The 25,859-nt window shown below is 32.2% G+C and overlaps 1 protein-coding gene across 1 annotated transcript in view; it reads left to right on the top strand.

Moving 5' to 3' along the window:
- The first annotated feature begins 477 nt into the window (after window positions 1–477).
- The window catches only part of LOC114326454 (protein bicaudal C), an 84,235-nt gene continuing 58,853 nt past the window's right edge, over window positions 478–25,859 (top strand). The window contains exons 1-6 of the mRNA XM_028274833.2: window positions 478–850; window positions 12,759–12,872; window positions 13,022–13,101; window positions 16,023–16,235; window positions 18,865–19,095; window positions 20,257–20,650. Coding sequence (XP_028130634.1) covers window positions 625–850; window positions 12,759–12,872; window positions 13,022–13,101; window positions 16,023–16,235; window positions 18,865–19,095; window positions 20,257–20,650 — 1,258 coding nt within the window. The 5' untranslated portion in view covers window positions 478–624. The remainder of the gene's footprint in view (window positions 851–12,758; window positions 12,873–13,021; window positions 13,102–16,022; window positions 16,236–18,864; window positions 19,096–20,256; window positions 20,651–25,859) is intronic.

Raw genomic sequence — 25,859 nt, 5'->3', positions numbered from 1 at the left:
CTTTTGCGGTCAAAATATAATAAAAAATTTCCACCCCCGAGATGGGGTGGCAACCACCCCCATGGTAAGAGCGTCTTTCGGAATCATATAAATTTTGATCCTTATACTATCCACTTCTTATTCTCAAATTTTCAAGTAAATCGATCCATTCTGTAAAAATTGCGAGTTGTAAAGCTTCGGTTCCTGGCCTATATAATAAATTAAGGATTACGTATACCTAATATAAATATATAAATTTATTTCCCATGTAGGTTTGAATATTCATTTTCTAGCACCTTTGGCCATATCCCTTACTTTTGACGAGCAGTTTATTTCAGGTCCTTCTATTTAACTTAATTACTTCGATGTATATTAAAATAAAATCACAAGCTTGGTCCTAAAAAAGTCCCAACAAAAAGACCTGATAACACTACCGGGCAAAAACTTCTCTACAATATAGATTAAAATAAAATTTTACCATTTTAGTTGCGTTCCAATCGTCACCGAGAGTTAAAAAAACGCACTCAAATTTTAAGGACATCGCAAAAGCAAAAGCACAGGTGACGAAACTCGATTTATAAATATTTTTTGTATTTTGATTGTAATGCGTAAAGTTATAGTAAAGTAAAATAATAAAATAAAAAAATGGCCTGCAATTTTTTACCTACTCGAGTGCTTGACATCAACAAAAATTCCGATACCCTTTCGGAAGCATCAGAATGTGGTACTACTACCTCAGAATGGACTTCGAATTGGGACTCCAAGGAGGAATTGAGAGACCTTCTTTCGAAGCTGGGACTCAAGGAGGTGTCGGATCTACACCAGGAACGGTTCAGGGTCGACAGAAAGAAATTAGAACAAATGTTGACAGGTATGTATTAATATTTTATCTATCTATCTGTAGCCCAAAATCTATTAATGTTTGAATATAGGCCTCTACCATTTGTCTGTGTCTTCTGTTTGCCTTTTCCGCATTGGACGTGCGCTTTGCCCAATATCATCTTTTCATCTCATTTGCGGTCGACTCCTTGACCTTTTTGCAGTATATGGTCTCCAACGGCCAATTTCTTTATTCCATCTTCCATCCTGATATCTTTCATTGTGCCCAGCAGTGGCGTACTGATAGATCAGCGGGCCCTGGTTCCAGTTGGGATGCGGGCCCGCCTGCCCAATAAAACCACACATTGTATATCAAAAGTTTTTAATAAACATTGAATATAAATCATCATATACCATAAAATGTATCATACATTTTTTATAAAAACTCAACCTAATTTACAGTTCATTTTACTCATGGTTGTTGCTCCAAATTTTAGAAAACCGTTTGGATTGACATGAAATTTGGCATAAACATAGCTAACATGTCAAAGAAAAAAGGTGATATTGTACTGATGTGTGAGTTTGTCCAGGGGGTGAGTTTCTTCCTTTCTCGGGAGTGAAAAAATACACGTTCAAGATAAGTCTGGAATTGGATAAACTAACTAATTCTAAGCACTTTAGTTCCATAGATTGTTTTCACTAAGTCAATACTTTTTGAGTTATTTGCGAGTGAATATGTTCTTCTTTAACAAAAAACTAGGTTCCTAGAGGGTTTTTTGGAAATAACTCAAAAAGTTCTCTGTATACCCAGTAGGAGTAGAGTCGTAGGTAATGAAAAATAGGTTCTTATTCGTCAAATTCCAAATCGAATATTGTAACTCATCACACATTTTTTAAAGTGTTTAAAAAAGCTGAATTTCTGTTTTTCTTTAAAAGTTTCTAGCATCAAACGTAAACAAGGTACGCTCAAAACAAAGTTGGTCATTTTTCTCGGTAAAAACAATCGTAAAAATCACCACCTAATTAGCATCTCAAATGAAACTAATCGTTACCGCTTCACAAGTTACTTGACTTACCTATGTATTGTTTATATGATCTGTAAGTTTTATCGGTTCAAAGTTCTCATTTTTGAAAAAAATGGTTGAATAGAAATTGTTTTTTAATTATGAAATTTTTTTTTTAAATAACTTAAAAATTATTGGTGATACCAAAAATCTCAAGTAGTAAAAAAATATGCTATTGTAAATATTTTGGACTTTCTGTTTGAAGACAAAAATTGGTTAAGGTATGGCTATTCAAAATTTGTATACACTCGTGATTAGTGACTCGTTTAGCCCATTTAACTACAGCCTTTTCAAAAATAAGCGCTTTGAACCAATGAATCTTACAGATCTTATAAAAAATACATAAGTAAAGTAATTTGTGAAGCAGTAACGATTAATTTCATTTCGCATTTTTCAATTTTTCGAACAACATTATTTTGACGTAACTTACATACTTTTCATGTTAGAAACTTTTTTAAAAAAGAAAAACAAAGTTTTTTTAAATAATTTAAAAAAAGTTGAAATCAATATTCCCGCGAAAATTGCTTGATTTTTTGGTAGAACTTACTTTTTATTAGCTGTAACCTCTGCTGCTATATACTGGTCTATAGACTTTATATATACTTCATTTTTTTCACTTTTTTATCAGCTATATTTTTGCTAATAGTATTTTTTTAATAAAATACTTCTTGAGTTAAAAGTATTGACTTAGTGAAAAAACAATATAGAAAAAAAGTTGATTAGAATTAGTTAGTTCATCCAATTCAGGACTTATTTTGAACGTATATTATTTTTCTCGTTTTTTCTTTGACATTATTAGCTATGTGTATGTCAAATTGCATGTCTATCCAAGCCGTTCTTTAAATTTTTTTGGTTTGAAGGTTTTGCAATATTTTACCGTGAGTGAATGGACTATTAAAGCAGTAAATTAATATTAATTCTATCGTTTTTCATACTGACATGACTGATCACTTAATCACTTTACGCCAGTCGGTTTTATAAATAATAAAATTCAAAAATTTTCTACATCAGTAATAAATTAAAAACCACTTTCCAATACTTTCTATGCAAATAATATACTCTTCATTAATAACGATAAAGTCATTAGTTTTCGAGATATTTGAAGTTAAAAATGAAAAGGCACCTTGCTTCAAATATCTCGAAAACTAATGGCTTTATCGTTACGAATGAAGAGTATGTTATTTACATAGAAAGTACTGGAGAGTCAAAAAATTGCACTATAATAGAAATTCTGCCAGTGGCGTAGAATTTGGAAAGCGTCAACCATTTACGTTCCCCCGTCGTACGCCTCTGGTAGTTGCCAGAAACGTTTGTTTAACATAATTTAGTAGGGTGTACAGTACCAGCATCACTTACCAAATTTCGTGATGTTGTCCCATCCCTGTCAGGAAATATTCAAGAATAAATAAAATAAAAGTTTAACTTTTACACCCTGTATTTCGGTTATTATCAACTTTTGTACTAAAGTAAGTTAGCTTAAATCAACTTATTTTAACTTCAGGAATCTATGGCCCATTCTTTACCAAGCACCCTGTGTATATCTACGGGGGTCCTACAGCCTCTGCCGCATCCGGCATTTCGATCTCAACCTTTTTCGGTTGGTCAATTCCTACTCATTTATGGTTTTATCTCACATTAATTCTCTTATTCCTTCTCTCCATTCTTATGCCAGTCTTCTTCTATTCCATGGAACATAGTTTAAGACATGTTTTGGCCATCGTTCATCATTCATTCGCATTACATGTCCGTACCATAAAATAAAAACTGTATCTAACTGGATTTTATTGTATCTACGGTATCGTAAATCCTTTATGTTCTTCTTATTATTTATTATTTGGGGTGTGATCAAGTCTGGATATCCGACACGCTCTTCTTAGGTAGTCTATTTCTACTACTTCCAGTTTTTCTTCTCTTTCATCATCATTTAGTACCAACATTCAGATCCGTACGTTAAAATTGGTTATACAACTGACTAGAAGATTGTCATTTTTGTTTGTAAACTAGTTTTAGGAGACCAAAGTATCGAGTTTAGTATCTGTACCACATTGCAGGCCTGTTGTATTTTCTACTGGGTGTCCCGTTTCGATGTTCTTTCTTTCGCTATCACTGTCCCTATATAGTCCGTTCTTTAACGGTAAAATATTGCAAAACCTCTAAATTTTAAAGAACCGCTTGGATTGACATGAAATTTGGCATAAACATAGCTAACAAGTCAAACAAAAAAAGTGATATTGTGCCGATATGTGCTTTTGCCCTGGGGGTGGTTTTCACCACCTCTTGGGGGTGAAAAAATATTCGTTCAAAGAAAGTCAGGAAATGGATAAACTGGCTAATTCTAAGTAACTTTTGTTCTATAGAGTTTTTTTCACTAAGTCAATACTTTTCGAGTTATTTGGCAGTGAATATGTTCATTTTTTCAACAAAATAACCACGCTTTTAGACCGTTTTTCGAAAATAACTCAAATAGTAAGTATTTTGTCGAAAAAACATTCTTTTGCAAAAATATAGCCTGTAAAAAATTTTAAAAAATGGTGTATATATAACGTCTCTACACCTAGTAGAAGCAGAGTTATAGCTAATGAAAAATAGGTTCATATTCGTCAAATTCCAAATGCAATACTTTAACGTGAAATAACCAAAAATGAAGCACATTTCGGGGAAAACTCATTTCAACTTATTTAAAGTGTTTAAAAAAGCTTCATTTTTGTTTTATAAAAAAAATTTTTAGCATCAAAATTAAACAAGTTACGCTCAGAATAAAGTTAGTCCCTTTTGGTTTTGGTAAAAAAATCGAGAAAATCACCCCCTAATTAGTATCTTAAATGACTTAATCGTTACGACTTCACAAGTTTCTTGACTCGTGTATATATGGTTTATATGATCTCTAAGTTTCATCGGTTCAAAGTCCTTATTATTGAAAGGGCTGTAGTTAAAAGGGGTTGAACGAGTCACTGATCACGAATGTATGCAAATTTAGAAACACCAAATCTTAATCAATTTTTGTCTAACAGAAAAATAAAAAAATACATGATATTCAGAAAAGCAAATCTGACTTTTTCTGTTTTTCGAGATTTTTGGTATCTCTAACAATTTTTAAGTTATTTTGAAAAAAGCATATTTTTCAAAATTTTTAAAAATTTTACTTTGAAACCAAATTTTTTCAAAAATAAGCACTTTGAATCGATGAAACTTACAGTTCATATAAACACAACATAAGTAAAATAATTTGTGGAGCGGTAACGATTAATTTCATTTAAGTTGCTAATTAGGGGGTGGGCTTCCCGATTTTTTTTTACAAAAACAAAAGGGACCATCTTTATTTTGAACGTAACTTGCTTAAATTTAATGCTAGAAACTTTTTGTAAAAACAGAAATAAAGCTTTTTTTAAACACTTTAAAAAAGTTATAATGGGTTTTCCCCAAAAAGTGCTTAATTTTTTGGATATTTCACGTCAAAATATTCTATTTGAAATTTGGTGAATACGAATATATTTTTCATTGGCTATAACTCTGGTTCTACGAGATCCAGAGACCTAACGCGTGCACCATTTTTTTTACTTTTTTATGGGCTATATTTTTGCTAGGAACGTTTTTTCGACAAAATACTTACTTTTTGAGTTATTTGCGAAAAACCGTCTAAAGATGTGGTTAGTTTGTTGAAAAATGAACATATTCACTCGCAAATAACTCGAAAAATGTTGATTTGGTGAAAAAGCTCTATATAACAAAAGTTACTTAAAATTAGTCAGTTTACCCATTTCCGCACTTATTTTGGACATATATTTTTTCACCCCCAAGAGGGGGTGAAAGTCACCCCCAGGGCAAAAGCACACATCGGCACAATATCACTTTTTTTCTTTGACATGTAAGCTATACGTATGCCAAATTTCATGTCAATCTAAGCGGTTCTTTAAAATTTAGAGCAAAAACCGTGAAAGAATGGACTACTAGGTATTTAAACTCTTCGCATTTTTTTATATGTCTAATCGAGAGTTGCGGGTCTCTTTCATCGTCCGCTATATTCTAAGATATTTTGTCTTGTTTATATTGATTGTGACTCCTCAATTTTCGCATTCTTCGGTTAACTTTCGAATCATAGAATCCGTGCCTTCCTCATAACTTATCATACTCACTTGATCGTCTGCGAAGAAAATATTTGTTATGTACTTTATTCCGAGTTTTATTCTCATTCCTGTGCATTTCTCCTCCAGTTGTTTAATGCTTATTGAATATAGATTTTGAATAGAATTGGAGACAAAGAACATCTTTATCTTAACGACGTTCTACACCTTCGGCAAATAATTAAGGATTTGCATGAAATTTTAGTTGTTATAGTTTACTTAAAAAAACTAAGACTTGATTTTTTAAAAATTGTTTTACCGTGCCGTTTAATTACTATAGTCGGTTCGCTAAACTCAGACGCAACTGGCTAGATATTTTAGTCGATAATTTGTTTTGTTTTTTGCCAATTTTGCAAAAATTGGCAAAATTACTAACTATTTAGTGATTATTAACTATTTAGTAATTATTTTTTGCCAATTTTACTAAAATTGGCAAAATTACCGACTAAAATATCTAGAAAGTTGCGTCTGAGTTTAGCGAACATACTATATTAAGGGTCAAAGTTAAGTTTTAACATGGGCTCTTATGGGAATTCTTAAAAAGTTAATAACTTTTGACCCAAATTTACGATTTTTAATTATTTGTGCTTAAATTAAAGGTTTTTTTGTAAGGAATAACATATTAAAAAATGAGGATTGTTTACCGTACCATTATGAAATAAAAGTGAAAATACTGCATTGTTACCAACTTTCGCTTGCATATAAGTTTCCCCCCTTTCCTCTGAGAGGTATACCCCGCAACGAAGGTGTAGAACGTCGTTAAGCCTTTTGTGACAGAAAATGCGTCTGAAATTTTATTCTCCATTTTAACGGCAGTTTTTGCATTTATATAGATACATAGCATTGATTTATGCATTACCTACTTAGTATCTACCCCTTTAGACTAAAGGTTTCTACATATTATCATGCACTCATTGTTTCCAGCACGTAGCGTTTAGTTTCCGAAAAATGTAGATTTTAATGGATTTAAATATGAAAAATTCGTACTGTCCGGAACGTATCGTATCAGGCATCTCTTTGTAAAATCAGGTTTTTCGGAGACAATTAGGGCAGTACATGTACTCTCCGGAGTTTTCTAAAAATATTCCTTTGTTTACAAACATAATATGCAGTTTATTAGTTGTAGTTTCGTTCTGATTTGGATAGTACACAACCCTGTTTAACTCCAGTTTCTACACCTATTTCTTCTGTTACTTCATCTGAGCGTTCCAGTTTGGCTTTTTATCCTTCGTAGAAGAGTTTAATAAAGTTTATGATTTATAGTGATATCCCACATAACCTTAGGATTTTCCGCATCTATACCCTATTTACAACGTCGAAGGCATTTTCAAAGTCAATAAAACTCACATATGTATCTATATTCCATTCATTTGTTTGATCCAAGATAATTCTAAGGATGCAAATGTGGTCAACGGTGGAGCGTTTGGAATGGAAGCCTGTTTGGTTACTTTTTTTTTTTATTAATGGCTTTGACATAGCCAATTAGCCAGACTATTTGTTTTTTTGTATGGTATTACAATAACAATTTTAAGTTAATATCTAAGCCTACTTATTATCTAAATTTACAGGGTGTTATAATATATTAATGGATACATTTTTCAATTTTGTGTGATATTTTTACAATTTTTAATTTTATTATCTAAGCCCATTTAAAATTTAAATTTACAGGACGTTACATATTCGTAAAGACATTTTAACGTCTGCTTACTTTTTGGAAAAAGAATTTCGTTTAAATTGACAGGTAAAGGACAATTTAGATCAATTAACTTTTAATACATCACTTTAATATTTTGTCTGTACTGTCCACACTCCAATATGAGATGCTGTAGATCTCCCATTCCATCACAGGCGCAATATGGGTTATCACTGATACGTATGCTGTGTTTGTATGCTGGGGTTAGTGCGTGATTTGACCTCATTCTGTTTATTGTTTTTATAAATAGCCTATTTGATTCTTGTTTAAACCATCTCTCATTGGGAATTAGTGGTTGGCAATTTCTAAAATTTATTCCCGTTGCACTTTGGTTATATACACGTTGCCAATTTTGTTTGCAATGGTTTTTACTGATATTATCTATATCGGTTACTGGTAGAAGTATGTTGTTTATGTTTCGTTTGGTTAAAGCTGCAGATTTAGCTAATTTGTCGACTTCTTCATTTCCAAATATTCCAGAATGTCCTCTAACCCAACAAATAATAATTGAACTGCCCGAGGAAGTAATATCATAATATAGACTCTTAATTTCTATCTCAATGTGGTTTAGACTTTTTGTCGATTGGATAGAAGTGAGTTTGTCCACAATACTTCTACAATCGGTGAAAATGATATAATTGTCCATACCAACAGAGGCTATATATTTTAACGCAAGTAATAAAGATGATAATTCGGCAGTATATATTGAAGCTTCATTAGGCAATCGGCATGATTCTTTGTATTCAGAATTCCAGTGATATATTGCACTTCCGGTTCTATTTTGAATTTTGGAGCCGTCAGTAAAAATATATTGAAACATAGACCACTTGTCTTTAATTATTTTGTTGATAATACTGCCTGGAAGGTTTGAATCTATGTAATTTGTTTGTATTATCTTGGAAAAGAGAGTTTCAGGAGGTTTAGTGTAAATTGGAGGTATTTTATTTTTGTACATTTGGTGTTCATACATTGTCAATTTCCTATAGCTTTCAACGTATATGGGGGTTCTTTTAGTACACCAATATTTGTGGCTTAAATCTAATATATTCAAGTTACGAATAGCCTTAAGTAGCTGACGTTTTTTGAAATAGCTCTAGCTACAAACTTATCTGTACAAAACTGTCTACGTAGAGTAAGTGGTGGTTCCTTAGCTTCAATCTCAATAATAGTAATAGGAGTAGATTTTAAGTAACCGAGACAGAGTCTCAAACATTTATTTCTTTGGATTTCAACTTTATTAAGATATCCTGTTGACGCAGACCCATATAAATGACAACCCATATAATATAAATGACAACTAAAATAGTTTGGTTACTTCTCAGTTTTTTATCTACTTTCGGACTCAACATTTCCAGTTCGATTTTGGTCAGCACTTTAGACGGGGCGCTTAGTAATATTATTGCACGCCAATTATTTCATCTACTCAGGTCTCCTTTTTGGGTATTTTTATTATCAATCCCTCCTTCCTATTCTTTAGTAATTCTTCGTCAGCCCATCTTCTGTTCAAAAGTTTACCTACTGAAGTTTACCTACAAAAGTTCAAAAGGTGTACCTACTGATTGCTATACCTACTGATTGCTCAGTATTTGCTTTTATTAGACCAGTGGGTATATTGTTGATAACTGTGGCTTTGCCATTTTTTAGAAGATTCTACTTCGTCTTCTATGACTTGTGTTCTTTTTTCTAAAATTCTCTTAAATTTTTTGTCATTTTATTCTTGTATATCCCCAACAAATTTCTCTGTAATATTTGAGATACCTTTGATAAACGGAAGTTATATAAATAAATAAATATAAATCTTATACAAACTCTGGTTATAAAAATTCTCACTTTTTGAAGTTATACATCTTTAGGCGCGAGGGTGAATTTTTATTTTTCTGGGCGCATGCGCACACCGACAGTTTGGAATTAGTTGCTACATATTTTAAGTTATGTAGCGCAAATAAGGTGTGCGTGAAAATAATATATTATGGTAGGGGAGCCCAAGCGGGGATTTTTGCAGTTACTCGAGCGCGTCAGATTATCATATGGGGAGAAACGTGGTACCCTGCAGATGTACCTCTGCCATATATTGGCTCTTAACACAGGGGAGTTCGTTTAGGGGGGCCCGAAAAAAAAAATCTATCCTTAAAAATACTCGAAATTGTCAGATTAAGATAAGGTAAGTTAAGTACATGCAAAACAGTGTATATTTAAAAACTCTGACGATTTGAGCGGGGCGTAAGGGAATTGGTGAGTCACAAAGTTTCACAAGAAAAAGGCGAATATTTCGCGAAATGAAAGTCAGATCGAAAAACTAGAAACTACACGTTCAATATTTTTCAAAAATCTATCTACAGATACCAAACACGACCCCTCGCAGAGAGGGGTGGGGGGTAAATTTTAAATTTTAAATACAAATCCCGCGATATTTAGTAAAATAAACATCAGATCGAAAAACTGCAAAATACACTTATTTAATATTTTTTAAAAATATATCGAATGGTACCAAACGCGACCCCCCACGGAGGTGGGGTGGGGGGTTACTTTAAAATCTTAAATGGGAGCCCCCATTTTTTATTGCAGATTTGAATTCTCTGCATAAAAATAAGCAACTTTTATTCGAAACATTTTTTCGAATTATGGATAGATGGCGCTATATTCGGAAAAAACGATTAATGGAAATGGAAAATTAAATTAAAAAATGGCAAGCGCCCGCTAAAATGGAAAATTTTACTTAACTTTTTTTGGTTTTAGGACCTAATAATCACAACCCAATAGGTCCCCAAAGCGCTCGAGTGACTGCACATTTAGCATACTTTGCTCCCCTACCATTATTATAGTCCGTTCTTTAACGGTAAAGTATTGCAAAACCTCTAAATTTTAAAGAACCGCTTGGATTGACATGAAATTTGGCATACACATAGCTAACAAGTCAAAGAAACAAAGTGATATTGTGCCGATATGTGCTTTTGCCCTGGGGTGGTTTTCACCCCCTCTTGGGGGTGAAAAATTATTCGTCCACAGTAAGCCAGGAAATGGATAATCTGGCTAATTTTAAGTAACTTTTGTTCTATAGAGTTTTTTCACTAAGTCAATACTTTTCGAGTTATTTGGCAGTGAATATGTTCATTTTTTCTACAAAATAACCACGCTTTTAGACGGTTTTTCGCAAATAACTCAAATAGTATAATAGTAAGTATTTTGTCGAAAAAATATAGCCTGTAAAAAATTTAAAAGAGTGCTGTATATATCACGTCTCTATATCTAGTAGAAGTAGAGTTATAGCTAATGAAAAATAGGTTCATATTCGTCAAATTCCAAATGGAATACTTTAACGTGAAGTAACCAAAAATGAAGCACATTTCGGGGAAAACTCATTATAACTTATTTAAAGTGTTAAAAAAAGCTTCATTTTTGTTTTATAAGAAAAGTTTCTAGCATCAAAAGTAAACAAGTTACGCTCAAAATAAAGTTAGTCCCTTTTTGTTTTGGTAAAAAAATCGAGAAAATCACTCCCTAATTAGTATCTTAAATGAACTTAATCGTTACGACTTCACAAGTTTTTTGACTCTTGTATGTATTGTTTACATGATCTGTAAGTTTCATTCAAAGTCCTTATTATTGAATGGGCTGTAGTTAAAAGGGGTTGAACGAGTCACTGATCACTAATGTATGCAAATTTAGAAACACCAAATCTTAATCAATTTTTGTCTAACAGAAAAACAAAAAAATACATGATATTTAGAAAAGCAATGCTGACTTTTTTTGTTTTTCGAGATTTTTGGTATCTCTAACAATTTTTAAGTTATTTTGAAAAAAACATATTTTCAAAATTAAAATTTTTAAAAATTTTACTTCGAAACCAAATTTAAAAAAAATAAGCACTTTGAATCGACCAAACTTACAGATCATATAAACACAACATAAGTAAAATAATTTGTGGAGCGTTAACGATTAATTTCATTTAAGTTTCTAATTAGGGGGTGGTCTTCCCGATTTTTTTTTGCCAAAACAAAAGAGACCAACTTTATTTTGAGCGTAACTTGCTTAAATTTAATGCTAGAAACTTTTTGTAAAAACAGAAATAAAGCTTTTTTTAAACACTTTAAAAAAGTTATACATAATGGGTTTTCCCCAAAAAGTGCTTAATTTTTTGGATATTTTACGTCGAAATATTCTATCTGAAATTTGGTGAATATGAATCTATTTTTCATTGGTTATAACTCTGGTTCTACGAGATCCAGAGACCTAACGTGTACACCATTTTTTTAACTTTTTTATAGGCTATATTTTTGCTAAGAGCGTTTTTTCGACAAAATACTTACTTTTTGAGTTATTTGCGAAGAACCGTCTAAAAATGTGGTTATTTTGTTGAAAAATGAGCATATTCACTCGCAAATAACTCGAAAAGTGTTGACTTGGCGAAAAAGCTCTATAGAACAAAAGTTACTTAAAATTAGTCAGTTTACCCATTTCCGGTCTTATTTTGGACATACATTTTTTCACCCCCAAGAGGGGGTGAAAGTCACCCCCAGGGCAAAAGCACACATCGGCACAATATCACTTTTTTTCTTTGACATGTAAGCTATATGTATGCCAAATTTCTTGTCAATCCAAGCGGTTCTTTAAAATTTAGAGAAAAAACCGTGAAAGAATGTACTATTAGTGTTTTTAGTAAATATATTTATTATAATTTTTGTGTCTGTGGATTTGTCTTCCTCGTAATAAGTATTATTGAAAATGTTTATTTTCAATTAATCTATCTGTCACCGTGATTGTAATTATGTCCGAGAAATGATCGTGTGTATACAAAACGGTGGTAGCTCATCGGTAGAGCATTCGCCTACGGATCGAGAGGTCCCGCGTTCAAATCCGGAAAAGTCATATTTTTTTTTAAGTTTTGTTATTCTTTTAGTTCTTTCTAAAATTAGTTTAATATTTAAATACAATACAAAAAAACTGTTTAAAGTAGATATATTGATTTCGTTGAAATCATAATATGAAGTTAGATTATATTTATAATAGAAGTATAACTTCTTATGTGCGTACAAAGTACACACACATTCTTTTATTTTTTGTGCCACATATTTTCTTTTTTAGGTGACAATGAGGCCCTCATTCCAGCTGACGTATTTTTTGCAAAAATTATGGAAGATACAGACACATACATAACTTGGCCAAACAAGCTAAAAATTGGAGCAAAATCAAAGAAAGGTAAAACCAAAAGCAATAATTAATGTAAATTAATTAGAAAGAGAAAACTCTTTCTAATTAATTTACATTCATTATTGCTCTAGCTCTTTATTGAGCTAGTTTGAGTAGTTTGCTATACTTTTACCAACGATATGTTACCCAAATTTTAGATCCACATGTAAGGATTGCTGGTCGTCCGGAAGATGTCAAAGCTGCCAAAGAAAGAATCGTAATCTTATTAGACACAAAGGTAATTATTTCTGATTAATAACTATTTAGGTACATACTCATCCATAATCGTTCCTCTTCTACCGTTAGGTGTCGAGAGAGGTGCATTTAGCTTTTGGTGAATTTTTTCCATTATTTTCCGTTTTTTGCTAGTTGTGTTGCTTCTTGCCAATATTTGCCCTTATTTTGTAATATTTGCTATATCCCTGTTTCACTCTTTTAATGGTCTGCCTCTTCTGTTTTTTCCTATTGGATTAGCTTCCCAGACTATTTTCACTGGCCTGTTACTGTATATTCGTATTATGGCGCGTCCGCATTGGTAAATTTCTCGTGCGTATTGAATTAATGGTTCGACGCAAATTTTTACCAGTGAGGACGCGGCATTATATGACCGAATCATATTATTTTTCCCCTTTATTGTTTCAATTACCTGTTTAATTCTAAGTATATTTATTATTTATTTATTTTTTAGTCTTTCTGTCCTTCTTGCCCTATCGTTCCTCTATTTAATGACTGGATAGTATGGTATAACTAGACCCAAACCCAGAAATCCAAAGTGAAAGTTATCCTCCAACACCAAATTGTTCTATATGGTCCACATAATGTTAAAAAAGCCACATCATTTTGAGCCTCGAGTTTGAGGGGGAGAGTAAAAAAACTACTATTTTACCGACTTCTCCCCCATCTCCCCCCCAAACCGGACGCTCAAAATGGTGTAACTTTTTAGTGAACAATATATGGACCATATAGAACAATTTGGTGTTGAAGGAAAACTTTTACTTTGGATGTTTGGGTTAGGCCTTTTTTGGGCCAATTATACTATACTACCTCCGTAACTTTTGAACCGTTCATTTAAGAAGGACTATGCAATAATGTAGAACATTTTTGTATAAAAGGTTGTTCATGCTAAACCGCATAGTTTTAGAAATATTGACGAAAAACGTAAACAACTACGAATTTGAAAAACAAAAAAACAAAAGATGTAAATCTTTGAAACACACTCAGTGATCAAAAGATCTAAGTTATTGGTTTACCAACCAAACGTAACTAAATCAAACAAATGAAATAGAGAATGTGGAAAAATCCCCTTACGAACAATTCACACATCCACCATTTCAGGTTGGGAAAAATTTCTTGAATAGAATCAAAGATCCAAACACCTGTTCTTAGAAATGTGTTTCGCCCTCTTCAACCTCTCTGGGCTTATCAATAAAGATGAGAGGTTGAATATCTTTAGACACATTCCATCAAAAAACAACATTCGAGACCCAGACATAGCAGGAGCGTATATCTACGCCGCATAATCTGACCATGACAGCCTCACGTTTTAATTCCCTAATTACTATAAGTAAAATATATGTTTGAAAAACAAAAAAACAAAAGATGTAAATCTTTGAAACACACTCAGTGATCAAAAGATCTAAGTTATTGGTTTACCAACCAAACGTAACTAAATCAAACAAATGAAATAGAGAATGTGGAAAAATCCCCTTACGAACAATTCACACATCCACCATTTCAGGTTGGGAAAAATTTCTTGAATAGAATCAAAGATCCAAACACCTGTTCTTAGAAATGTGTTTCGCCCTCTTCAACCTCTCTGGGCTTATCAATAAAGATGAGAGGTTGAATATCTTTAGACACATTCCATCAAAAAACAACATTCGAGACCCAGACATAGCAGGCGTAGATATACGCTCCTGCTATGTCTGGGTCTCGAATGTTGTTTTTTGATGGAATGTGTCTAAAGATATTCAACCTCTCATCTTTATTGATAAGCCCAGAGAGGTTGAAGAGGGCGAAACACATTTCTAAGAACAGGTGTTTGGATCTTTGATTCTATTCAAGAAATTTTTCCCAACCTGAAATGGTGGATGTGTGAATTGTTCGTAAGGGGATTTTTCCACATTCTCTATTTCATTTGTTTGATTTAACTACGAATTTACCGATTTCTCCCCCCTCTCCCCCTCAAACCCGACGCTCAAAATGGTGTGACTTTTTTCTGAACATTATGTGGACCATATAGAACAATTGGTTGTTGGAGGATAACTTTCACTTTGGATCTCTGGGTTATGCCATCTTTTGGATCAATTGTATCATACTATGGAATAGTTTTCCTTTACTCGCTGGTCTGTTCAGTGATCAGATCGTCCTCGATGCTTCCTCTGTTATTTATTACTGTTCCCAGTATATGTTTGATTTATTAGGTTCTTCAATTAGATCATCCGTGTCTTTTTTCTTGTTATTTTCGTTATCTATGTCTACCTACTCTTTATTTAAATTTAGGTTGTATTTTTATGCTTCTTAGTTCGATTATTCTACATTGCGCTAAGTTTTTTTGCCTATCTCTACCTTAAGGAGATAGACGCGAAATCTTGGTCCAATTCTATTTAAATGCTTTCATTGTTTTCGAATCTTGAGAAAACTAATAAGTATTTTTGAAAAAAATGAAACGCAGGATGAAATATTACATTATTACTGAGGGCTGAAAATCCCTGAAAACTTTTATAGCGTTTATTTTAATAAGTTCACAGTGGTGAAAAGAAAAGAGAAAATTAAGTTTGATTTTTAATTTCAAATATTGCATTCAAAAGAAACTTTTTGTTTATTCTAGGGGGTTTTCGACCCTCGGCAATAATGCAGTCTTTCATTCTGCGTATAAATTTTTCAAAAAAATTTATTAGTTTTCTCAGGACTCAAAAAAAATGAATGCATTTAAATAACATTGGACTAAGATGGCTACCCCCTTAAAAAAGGTGGATAAAGTCAATGCTAGCACATCTTAAGATAAAAAAGATTAAAAGGGAAGAAGGTTAGTAATGTCGATGAAATGTGTATAATAAAATCAAAAATACAATGAAATTTTTTTTGTCTACCTTTTGAATATTGATTTTATAACTTTTAATTTTATTATTTACTAAATTATTATCTAAAACATTTTAGTGTAATAGAATAACAATGAAGATGGACGTAAGCTATACTGATCATTCCCATATTATTGGAAAAGGAGGTTTAAGTATTAAGCGAGTCATGGAAGAAACACAATGCCATGTTCACTTTCCAGATTCTAATCGTTCCAATCCTACTGAAAAAAGCAATCAAGTTTCAATATCGGGGGATATAAATGGAGTAGAAGGTGCAAGAAGCAGAGTAAGGGTAAGTAGATATATGAAAAATAAATATAAGTCACGTCTGTTCTGTTTACTTTTTAGTGTAGCTTACCACGTTTTTATATACTTCGCCTGTTCTTTGTCTGTATCTTTGTCACTTTGTCCGGAAAAAAATCTTGTAATCGATTTTAAACATAGGTGCTTATCGACTAGCTAAGGATCTGAAATTTTCAGAATAGCTCATGACGATGCAATATTCAACAGCACTTACATAGATGCATTGAGTTTTATTGGGAATTCTAAGCCATTTTAAATTTTATACGGTAAAATTAGATGCTAGTTGAGGCACCAAAGAAATACCAGGGCGAGAACCCATTAAATGGTATTTAATTATGTTATAATCGCACATTTGCTTGAAATTCCATAGGATCGATAATATTTACAAAGAATTATGCCCTTCGGCAAAGTATAACTTTTCCATCACGTGGGTTGCAAAGTGAGTTGATGTGTCTCTACATGACCATTTTTGTTTCTTTCTATTTTTCACCAAATCTACCGTACTGTGACGCTGCAGGCTGCCCACGACATGGCCTATTTATTATAATTTAAGCAGACTCTTTTTTTGTACTGTGATTTATTTGTTTGTGAATGATTTTAAAAGGGGGAACCTTTTTAACCTTCGGATGACCAAGCGGGGGAAATTGTGACCCCAGCGTATGTTTTTCTTTAATAAATTCAAAAGTACTTTTAATTTTTAACTCATTATTTTTTTATTTGACTTTAATATCATTCTAGATATCCTAAAAAATAGCGTCTATTATGTGTAGTTACAAGTAGTTTTACGCTAATGACGTCGACTTTGCAAAGTAACAAGACACTTACTCAACATACACACTACACATGACACTAATACTCATGTTGTGACTGGCTGAATGACATAAAGTCCATGCCAAAAAAAAATTAAAAATAAAAAAAAAACTTTATTTTTTTTGTTAATTGTCATTTTTGACATTTTTGACCTGGGGTCATTTCCCCCCCCTTGGTCATCCGTGTAACAAAAAAAGGTTGGTCATCGGAAGGTTAATAGGTACACACCTCGATATTTCTGTTAGTTCTAGAAAATGTTGTTTGTGTAAATAACCCTTCGATTGTTATTCTAGAATAGGATGTTTGTATTGTAAGAATTCTTCCGTAATAATCTTTCTTATTCTGGAACATTGTAACAAGATATAAAAAGGTGCATTTGAATTAGGGAGAGTAGTTGTGAATTTGAAACCGTCGGTGTACTTTTGAATTTGTAATTAGATAAATTAGTATATTTGGTGTGATAAATAAATTAGATATCGTAGTTTGTAAAATAAAAGATATCAATTCAGTGTTTTTCATTTGTTTAGTTATAAGTTATTAAAAATAAATAAAGTCAACTAAAATTAAACCTTAGTGCCTACAAGATCATAGAAAAGTCAAGTCAGTTTTATAACAGTAGCTTTGTGACTCCCTGTTTAATCTCATTCTTGTTGTTTTTTCCTCGATTTTCTTTTGTTCTTCTCTTTTGCCTTGCCATTTTCCTCCTCTCGGCAGCGATTTTCTTCCGCTTCCGTTATTACTGCCAGCATCTCTTCGCCTCAGACCAAAATAACATCCATAGACTATATTACTTACATGGCTTCTTTTTTTATTATTTATACATTTTTCTTCCCTCGGGTTGTGTCAACTCAGCGGGCGCACAGTGCGTCTATGCTCCGTCAAAAATACAATCCCCTTCGGTTCGCCTCCTCTTTGGGGCATTGCTTGAAACCACTTTTGAAGTTATGCGTATATTGAGGTATATTAGGATGATACATAGCTGTTTGTCCTATGCATATCCATTTGTTTTCAGTAGTTTCCCCACTGGTTTTCTGCATCAGTAGAGATTTTCTTCTCGGGTATAGATTTGAGTATAATGATTAGAATGAAAGTAGGGGTCGAGGTTATAATATGATAGTTGGGAGTATTCACTATACTGTTGTACGGAGTTGAGTCGTGGACTCTCACAGACGCCACCTGCAAGAAAATTGAGGCTTTTGAGATGTGGCTTTATCGTCGAATCCTGAAGATATCTTTATAGACCACATTACTAATGAGGGTGTTTTGCTGAGAATGCAAAAAGAAAAAGAGCTGTTAATCAAAATAAAAACAGCCAAAATCGAATATCTCGGTCACATCATGAGGAACAGTGAAAGATATGGACTGCTGCAACTGGTCTTACAGGGAAAAGTAGAGGGAAAGCGAGGACCAGGAAGGCGAAGGATTTCGTGGCTAAAAAATCTACGTACGTGGTTCAACACGACCACTACAAATCTTTTCAGAGCAGCAGTGTGCAAAGTACAGATTGCCATGATGGTCGCCAACATCCGAAACGGATAGGCACTACAAGAAGAAGAAGAAGTATTCACTATTACTATGGACTAGTCGCGTTTTAAGATAATATAATCATTAAAATTAATAAATTTTGGATCAATATCTTATGGTTTATACGTTCAGAAAATTGAGCTCTACATTTCCCTTTTAAATCATTTGTTAATATGTTATATTCCTTCTATAAATCCCGTAAAACATATTTTATAAACAATTTAAATTAAAAAAGTCGTATTGTCTTACACTTCAATTTCATATACCTATATTTTTATTTACAGGAACTTATACCTTTAATTTTTGGTTTTGAACTACCAATTATGACCCAAAATATTGATGCAACATCCTTGTATATAGTAAAAATCCAAGAGCAATACAATGTACAAGTCATGTTCAAAACTAGACCGAAACTTCATGCAACTTTGGTACTGGTGAAAGGAGTAGAATGGGAAGTAGATTCTGTAAAACATGCTACTACTCTGCTTATGGAGTACATGTGTGAAAATCTTGCGGTGAGTAATGCTTTAAATGTTTACCTGGCCGTGAAACACATCCTCACCGACTGTGAGGATCATTCAAATTACTCACCAACCGACATCTTCTCTTCAGGATCGTCGTGGTCTACCTAGTTTTCTTCCCAATTTTTCTATTTTTTGGGCCTTATATTTTCAGGAATGATCTGAAATGTCTATACTAGTTAAGTCTTTTTGCGTTGATCGTGTCTATTATGTCTAGATCAATTTCTATTTATCTCCCAATATATTCATTTCTCACTCTATCAAATCCAGTGAGTTGTAACATCGTCTCCATTAGTTCATTTCCATGATCTTAATTTTTGACTTGTTTCTTTATTTTTTTTTTCAGAGTTCGGCGCCATACAACCCAACACTTTCTATTATTGTTTTATAAATTCTTCTTTTATTTTCTTTTGATATTTTATTATTCTACAATAGTCCATGTAGCCGCCTGGTAAGCTGATCTTGCTTGGTCAATCCTGGAATATATTTCTTCGTTACTACCTGCTTTTGATGGTATTTGGACCCCCAAGTATTTGAAAGTTTCTGTTGGTTTTATAGTTTCCATTTCAATTTGTAGGCTTTCTGGTCTTTCTTCTACAACTAAGTACTCGGTTTTTTGTATAATAATTGCGAGGCCTTACTTGGTGTACTCCTCTTCCAATTTTCTAAGCATATAGGTAGTCTGTATCACTATCGCCTTCAGTTAGAATGTCTTGGTCGTCAGCGAAGTGTATCGTGTAAAATCTTCTATTGAGATGCCCGAATTTCAGCACTTTCTTGAATTTGAACATGAAACGTAAATTACGTTTCATGGAAATAAACCACTGCTAAACAAATATACGTCCGGCCATTTATGAAACTCTCCGAAAATAAAAATGTGTCATGAGCATGAATCACACTGGTTTCATTGGTAGGCGGACTTTGAGATTTGTTTAGCAGTGTTTTCTTTTCATGAAACATGTTTTTCGTTTCATGTTTCATGTTTTTCGTTTCATGTTTCTTTGGTGTGCGGCTTGCCTTACTAATAGGCATTTATCTAGTTAGTTTGTTTCCAGTTTTAATGCTTACCATCATATTTTTACAAAGCTGTTATACTGCTTGTATATTTTTGTGCTTATTATTTGTTTTTTCACTGTATGTTTGTTTCTTTTTTAGAATCAAATCCCGGTTCAAATGTCCATGGAAATCTCTCCTCACCATCACCAAGTCGTTCTGGGAAAAAACCATTCTAACCTGAAAACCATAATGCAGTATACCAATTGCCAGATAATGTTTCCTGATGCACAAGACCCCAACATTCCGAACCTAAAAAAAAGTAACGTGAACATATCGGGAAATATCAACGACGTATACAAAGCTAGACAATTGCTGATGGGAAGTCTTCCGTTGATAATCATCTTTGATTTACCAGAAGAAAGTACAATTCTGAGAACTAGACAGGACCAAATAGCAGATATCCAAACCAATTACGATGTGACAATTACTATCAGACAAAAAGCGAAGCAAAATACTAGAGCTTGTGTGATCAAGGGAGTCGAAAAGAATGCAGGTTTGTAAATAATATTGTTAAATTCTTCTATAATGGTCCGTCAGTGTATGTTGACGGAAACAATTATTTGAAATAATAAAAATAAGTGTAACAAACGAACAGTAAAATATTTGTTTATTTTGGTAACAAAAAAAGGTGTTTGCTTAGATCTCGGAAGAGGGTCGATTGTTAGCGAGCCGAGGGTTTGTCTGCATTGTTCGCATGCTGTGAAGAGACTGACTAAAACCACAACACTATTATATCGATGTATGCCTTTCTACAATATGACCCGAAGAGGGCAATATATTATTTAGATCTGGTGTTTAAAAACAGAAACATTTCTGCAGTTTTAAGAAACGTCTCGAATGCATGTCCTTTTATTAGCAAAAATAGTAATTAAAGCGTATCGCTATACTTCTTCCTTAGGTGCCGTGCATTTCTGCGTAGGCGTCCACTGTACCTACATTGTCTTCTCCGGTGAGACGTTGTATAGTTAATAGGATTTAATTATTCTATTTTTAGAAGCCAGAGAGTGAAAAAAAATTGTATATCAAAGTGTGTAAAAAGTATTTATTTCCTTAGCTAAGCGCTTTCTACAAAATTGTCATCATCGGAGCTAATGGTCAATATAATAAGAAGTACTACTACTTAGGGTCGTATGCATGAGCATCTTATTAAACATTAAAAATATAACTGCATTACAATATATATAGCCATGTATGCTCCAGTTGTCTCCTGTGCAAACCCCAAACAGAAAAATCATGAACATACTTCCACACAAACGTTACAAACACATTAAAACTTTGTTCATGGCGTGGTCATTTCACCCAACCATCAGGACTGAAGAGGAATAGTTGACTCAACTACTTGGAATGTTTTTCCAAGAGAACGTGGTAGCCAATGTTTTCCCATGGTTACAGTAGGCTCTTGGCCTTTTGTGTTTATATTTAAAGAAAAAATACTCTGAGCGTAAATTAAAGGCACTTAATTCATAAGTCATAGGCTTTTGCTAATAGTCAAATAAATGCAAACTGACGATATTGTTTGAGAAGAAAAAATATTAAGCGACCTTTCAATAAACTGTTGAATGATTTTAATTTTTAAGATCGTATTTTTTATCACAAGAAATTAAAAAAATGCTTGTGAAATGAAAAAAATACGTCGATTTATTGCGAACCAGCCTTCTATTGGCACGTGTTAAAAATATTGCAATTTTCAAAATTTTTGTTTGTACCGCCCTGTAGATAGTTAAAATCAAATAACAGTTTTAATTTTACAACAAAAGTGATTTCTAAAATTGGCCGTCATTATAAAAATTTTTACCTAGAGGTATAAATTAGCAAATTTTGCAACCCTTATTCATGGACAAAACTATAAGTCGCTTATGAGTGTTCAGAAACTCTACCGACAAACGAAGATAGGAGATTCCTCAGATAATTTAAAAACAGTTTAACCCAATTCACCCAAAAGTCCGAAAATGCTTCCTAAAGGAGCTAGAGCTCTTTGAAGATGGCGTCTTGGAATTAGTTTTTCTTAAATAGCTCCAGAACGCTTTTATTTAGAAAAACTAAAATTGGTACACGTATTTATCTTCCAGAGATAAATGGATTCCATCCATTGTGAATTTATACTACCGGTCATAGGCGTCAGTTTTGGGTAGGGCAACGGATATTTTATTGCATAACTTTTTTGTCTTTAATTATTAAGCATTTTTGACACTGGGTTATTAAATTGTGAGGTATGTTAGTACTAAAAGGTACTCTTCCTTTAAATAGATAGGATACACCGTTTTCTAGAAAAATTGATTTGAAAATTTTTCGTTTCTTGAATTAAAAAAATATTAAAAAAAAACTATTTAGAAACACGAAAACTGGTACGTTTATTTATAGTCTGCCTATTTAGTCTGTTTATTTAATAGGCCATTTTTGGGAAAAGTTATTTACCAGCAATTTTATTGCTGGAATCGAATTATAAGATCCTATATATTAATAATATAGGTATGCAAAGTCCTCAGATAGTGTGCTACTTTTTTTTATAAACAAAATGGCGCACGAAAATCGTGTTTTTTTTCAATTATTGCTCTATAACTCCGAAGATTTGAACTTTACAACAAAAACACTCAAATAAAAATTCACCGTGATTAAATTCTGCATAGAGACGTGTTTTTCCCGATCTGCTCCGACAAAAATTTTCTTCTGAAAATGCGGGTTTTCCCAACAAAATCTTTAATTTTCAAATAAAGTTTTAGATAAGTAATTATCTACCAATAATTAAATAATTTGGTGACTTAAAAGCCTTCTTGGTTTAGATTATAGTTCCAGAAGCTGGTGAAAATTAAACGAATATTTTAGCCACAATTCAATTGTTAATTAATAATTTATAGTCGCAATAATAACCAAAATAATTATGATACACTGATTAAACTTTGAAATATTATAAAGATGAGATGCCTATTAACATCTTGTCGACAAAATATAAATTTTTTATTTTTTTGCATAATCTTTAAATGTTAAAAAAAATAGTTATAAACAAATTAACGTTTCCCAGAAAGTTTTTATTATATTATAATTTAAAAAAAATAGCTAAAATGCGCATTTCAAATATCTTGAAAATGAATGCTTTAAAACTTTTTTGCAACCATTTGCAAAAAAGGTATGAAACAGCAAAGTAAACATACGATTACTTCGGTGTTTATAATTTTTTTAATTCTTTCAAAGCGTAGAAGTGAGTTTAAAGTACAAGCTAATTATTTACAAAAAAATATCAATTATAATAATCAAATAAATATATCAAAAATATATTTTTTTGTAATTTACACGCGCCAATGTAGAATAATACAGTACTGTAGCTAAAATTTTCACTCGGAGCGACGACCGGAGGCCGCGCGACGTACACTTTTAATAAATAATGTATGCTGCGTGTCAGTCGCTTCGAGTGAACATTTTAGCTCCGACTCTGTATCAGGCCTACTTTTGCGCTAAAAATTACAAAAAAAAGTATTTTTAATCTTTGATTAAAATATAACCATTGCACTAATTTTTGACATTCTTTGTGAGTAATTAGATTGTACCATAGACGCACTCTTAAGCTTTGAAACAATTAAAACAAATTATAAACAACGCAGAAATCGTATATTTATTTTGCTGTTTCATAACTTTTTTGCAAATGGTTGGAAATTTTTTTTAAAGCATTCATTTTCAAGACCTATGAAATACGCATTTTAAGTATTTTTAAAATTAGAATATAATAAACAATTTCTGAGAAATGTTAATTTGTTTATAACAATTTTTTTTAAACATTTTAAGATTATGCAAAAAAATGAAAAATTTGTATTTTACCGACATAATATTAAATAGGCATCACACCTTTATAATCTTTCTAAGTTTGATCAATGTCTCATGATTATTTTGGTTGTTATTGCGACTGTAAATTGTTAATTAACAATTGAATTGTTGCTAAAGTATTCGTTTCATTTTCACCGGCTTCTGAATTTATAATCTATACCAAGAAAGCTTTTATTTCACCAAGCTATATAATTATTGATAAATAATTACTGGCTCAAAAAAATTATTTGAAAATTCGAGATTTTGTTTTGAAAACCCACATTTTCCGAGGAAAATTTTCGTCGGAGCAAATCGGGAAAAACATGCCTCTATGTAGAATTAAATTGGGGTGAATTTTTATATGAGTGTTTTTGGTGTAAAGTTAAAATCTTCGGAGTTATATAGCAATAATTGAAAAAAATACGATTTGTCGGCGCCATTTTGTTTATAAAAAAAGTAGCACACTATCTGCGGACTTTGCATACCTATATTAATAATATATAGGATCTTATAATTCGATTTCAGCAATAAAATTGCTGGTAAATAACCTTTCTTTGTACTTTACTAATTAGGCCAGCGTATTATAACTATTTTTTTTTTCAAAATTTAAAGATTTGCAAAAAAAGAAAAATTTATATTTTGTCGATAAAATATTAAATAAGCATCTCATCTTTATAATCTTTATAAGTTTGATCAATGTATCATGATTATTTTGGTTATTATTGCGATCATAAATTGTTAATTAACAATTGAATTGTTGCTAAAATATTCGTTTAATTTTCACCGGCTTCTGGAATTACAATCTATACCAAGAAAGCTTTGATGTCACTAAGTTATTTAATTATTGATTGATAATTACTTACCTAAAACTTTATTTGAAAATTAGAGTTTTTGTTAGGAAAACCCGCATTTTCCGAGGAAAATTTTCGTCGGAGCAAATCGTGAAAAACACATCTCTATGCAGAATTTAATTGCGGTGAATTTTTATTTGGGTGTTTTTGTTGTAAAGTTAAAATCTTTGGAGTTATAGAGCAATAATTGAAAAAAATACGATTTGTCGGCGCCATTTTGTTTATAAAAAAAGTAGCACACTATCTGCGGACTTTGCATACCTATAATATTAATATATAGGATCTTATAATTCGATTCAAGCAATAAAATTGCTGGTAAATAACTTTTCCATGAATTTTGCTAATTAGCCCAGAGTATTATATTCCAGAGATGAATCGATTTCATTAATTGTTAATTTCTAGAACCGGTCATATGCGTTCCTTTTGGGTGGGTCAATGTTTATTTTATCGCCTATCTTTTTTGTCTTTAATTTTTAAGCATTTTGACACTAGATTACTAAATTATGAGGTATTTTAGTACTAAAAGTTACTCTTGCTTTAAGTTAATAAAAAAACACCGTTTTTTTAAAAAAAATTTTTCAAATTTAAGAAACGAAAAATTTTCAAATCGATTTCTAGAAAACGGTGTGTTCTACCGACTTAAAGCAAGAGTACTTTTTAGTACTAGAATACCACACACTTTAATAATTCAAATAGTCAAAAATGCTTAAAAGTTAAAGACAAAAAAGTTATGCGATAAAATAACCGTTGCCCTACCCAAAACGGACGCCTATGACCGGTACTAGAAATTTGCAATGGCTGGAATCGATTTACCCATGGAAGATAAATATGCGTACCAATTTTCATTTTTCTAACTACATAAAAACGTGGAGGTACTTAAGAAAATCTAGTATAAGACGCCATCTTCAAAGAGCTCTAGCTCCCTTAAGAAGCATTTTTGGACTAGGCGAATTTGGTAAAATTGTCTTAAAATTATCTGAGGAATACCCTGTCTTCGTTTGTCGGTAGAGTTTCTGGACACTCTGTATAAATATTGGGATTTCCAAGCTATTGGTT

This window comes from Diabrotica virgifera, chromosome 7 (genome assembly GCF_917563875.1).
Source record: "Diabrotica virgifera virgifera chromosome 7, PGI_DIABVI_V3a".
Lineage (NCBI taxonomy): Eukaryota > Metazoa > Arthropoda > Insecta > Coleoptera > Chrysomelidae > Diabrotica > Diabrotica virgifera.
This window is presented reverse-complemented; position numbering and strand designations above follow the sequence as displayed.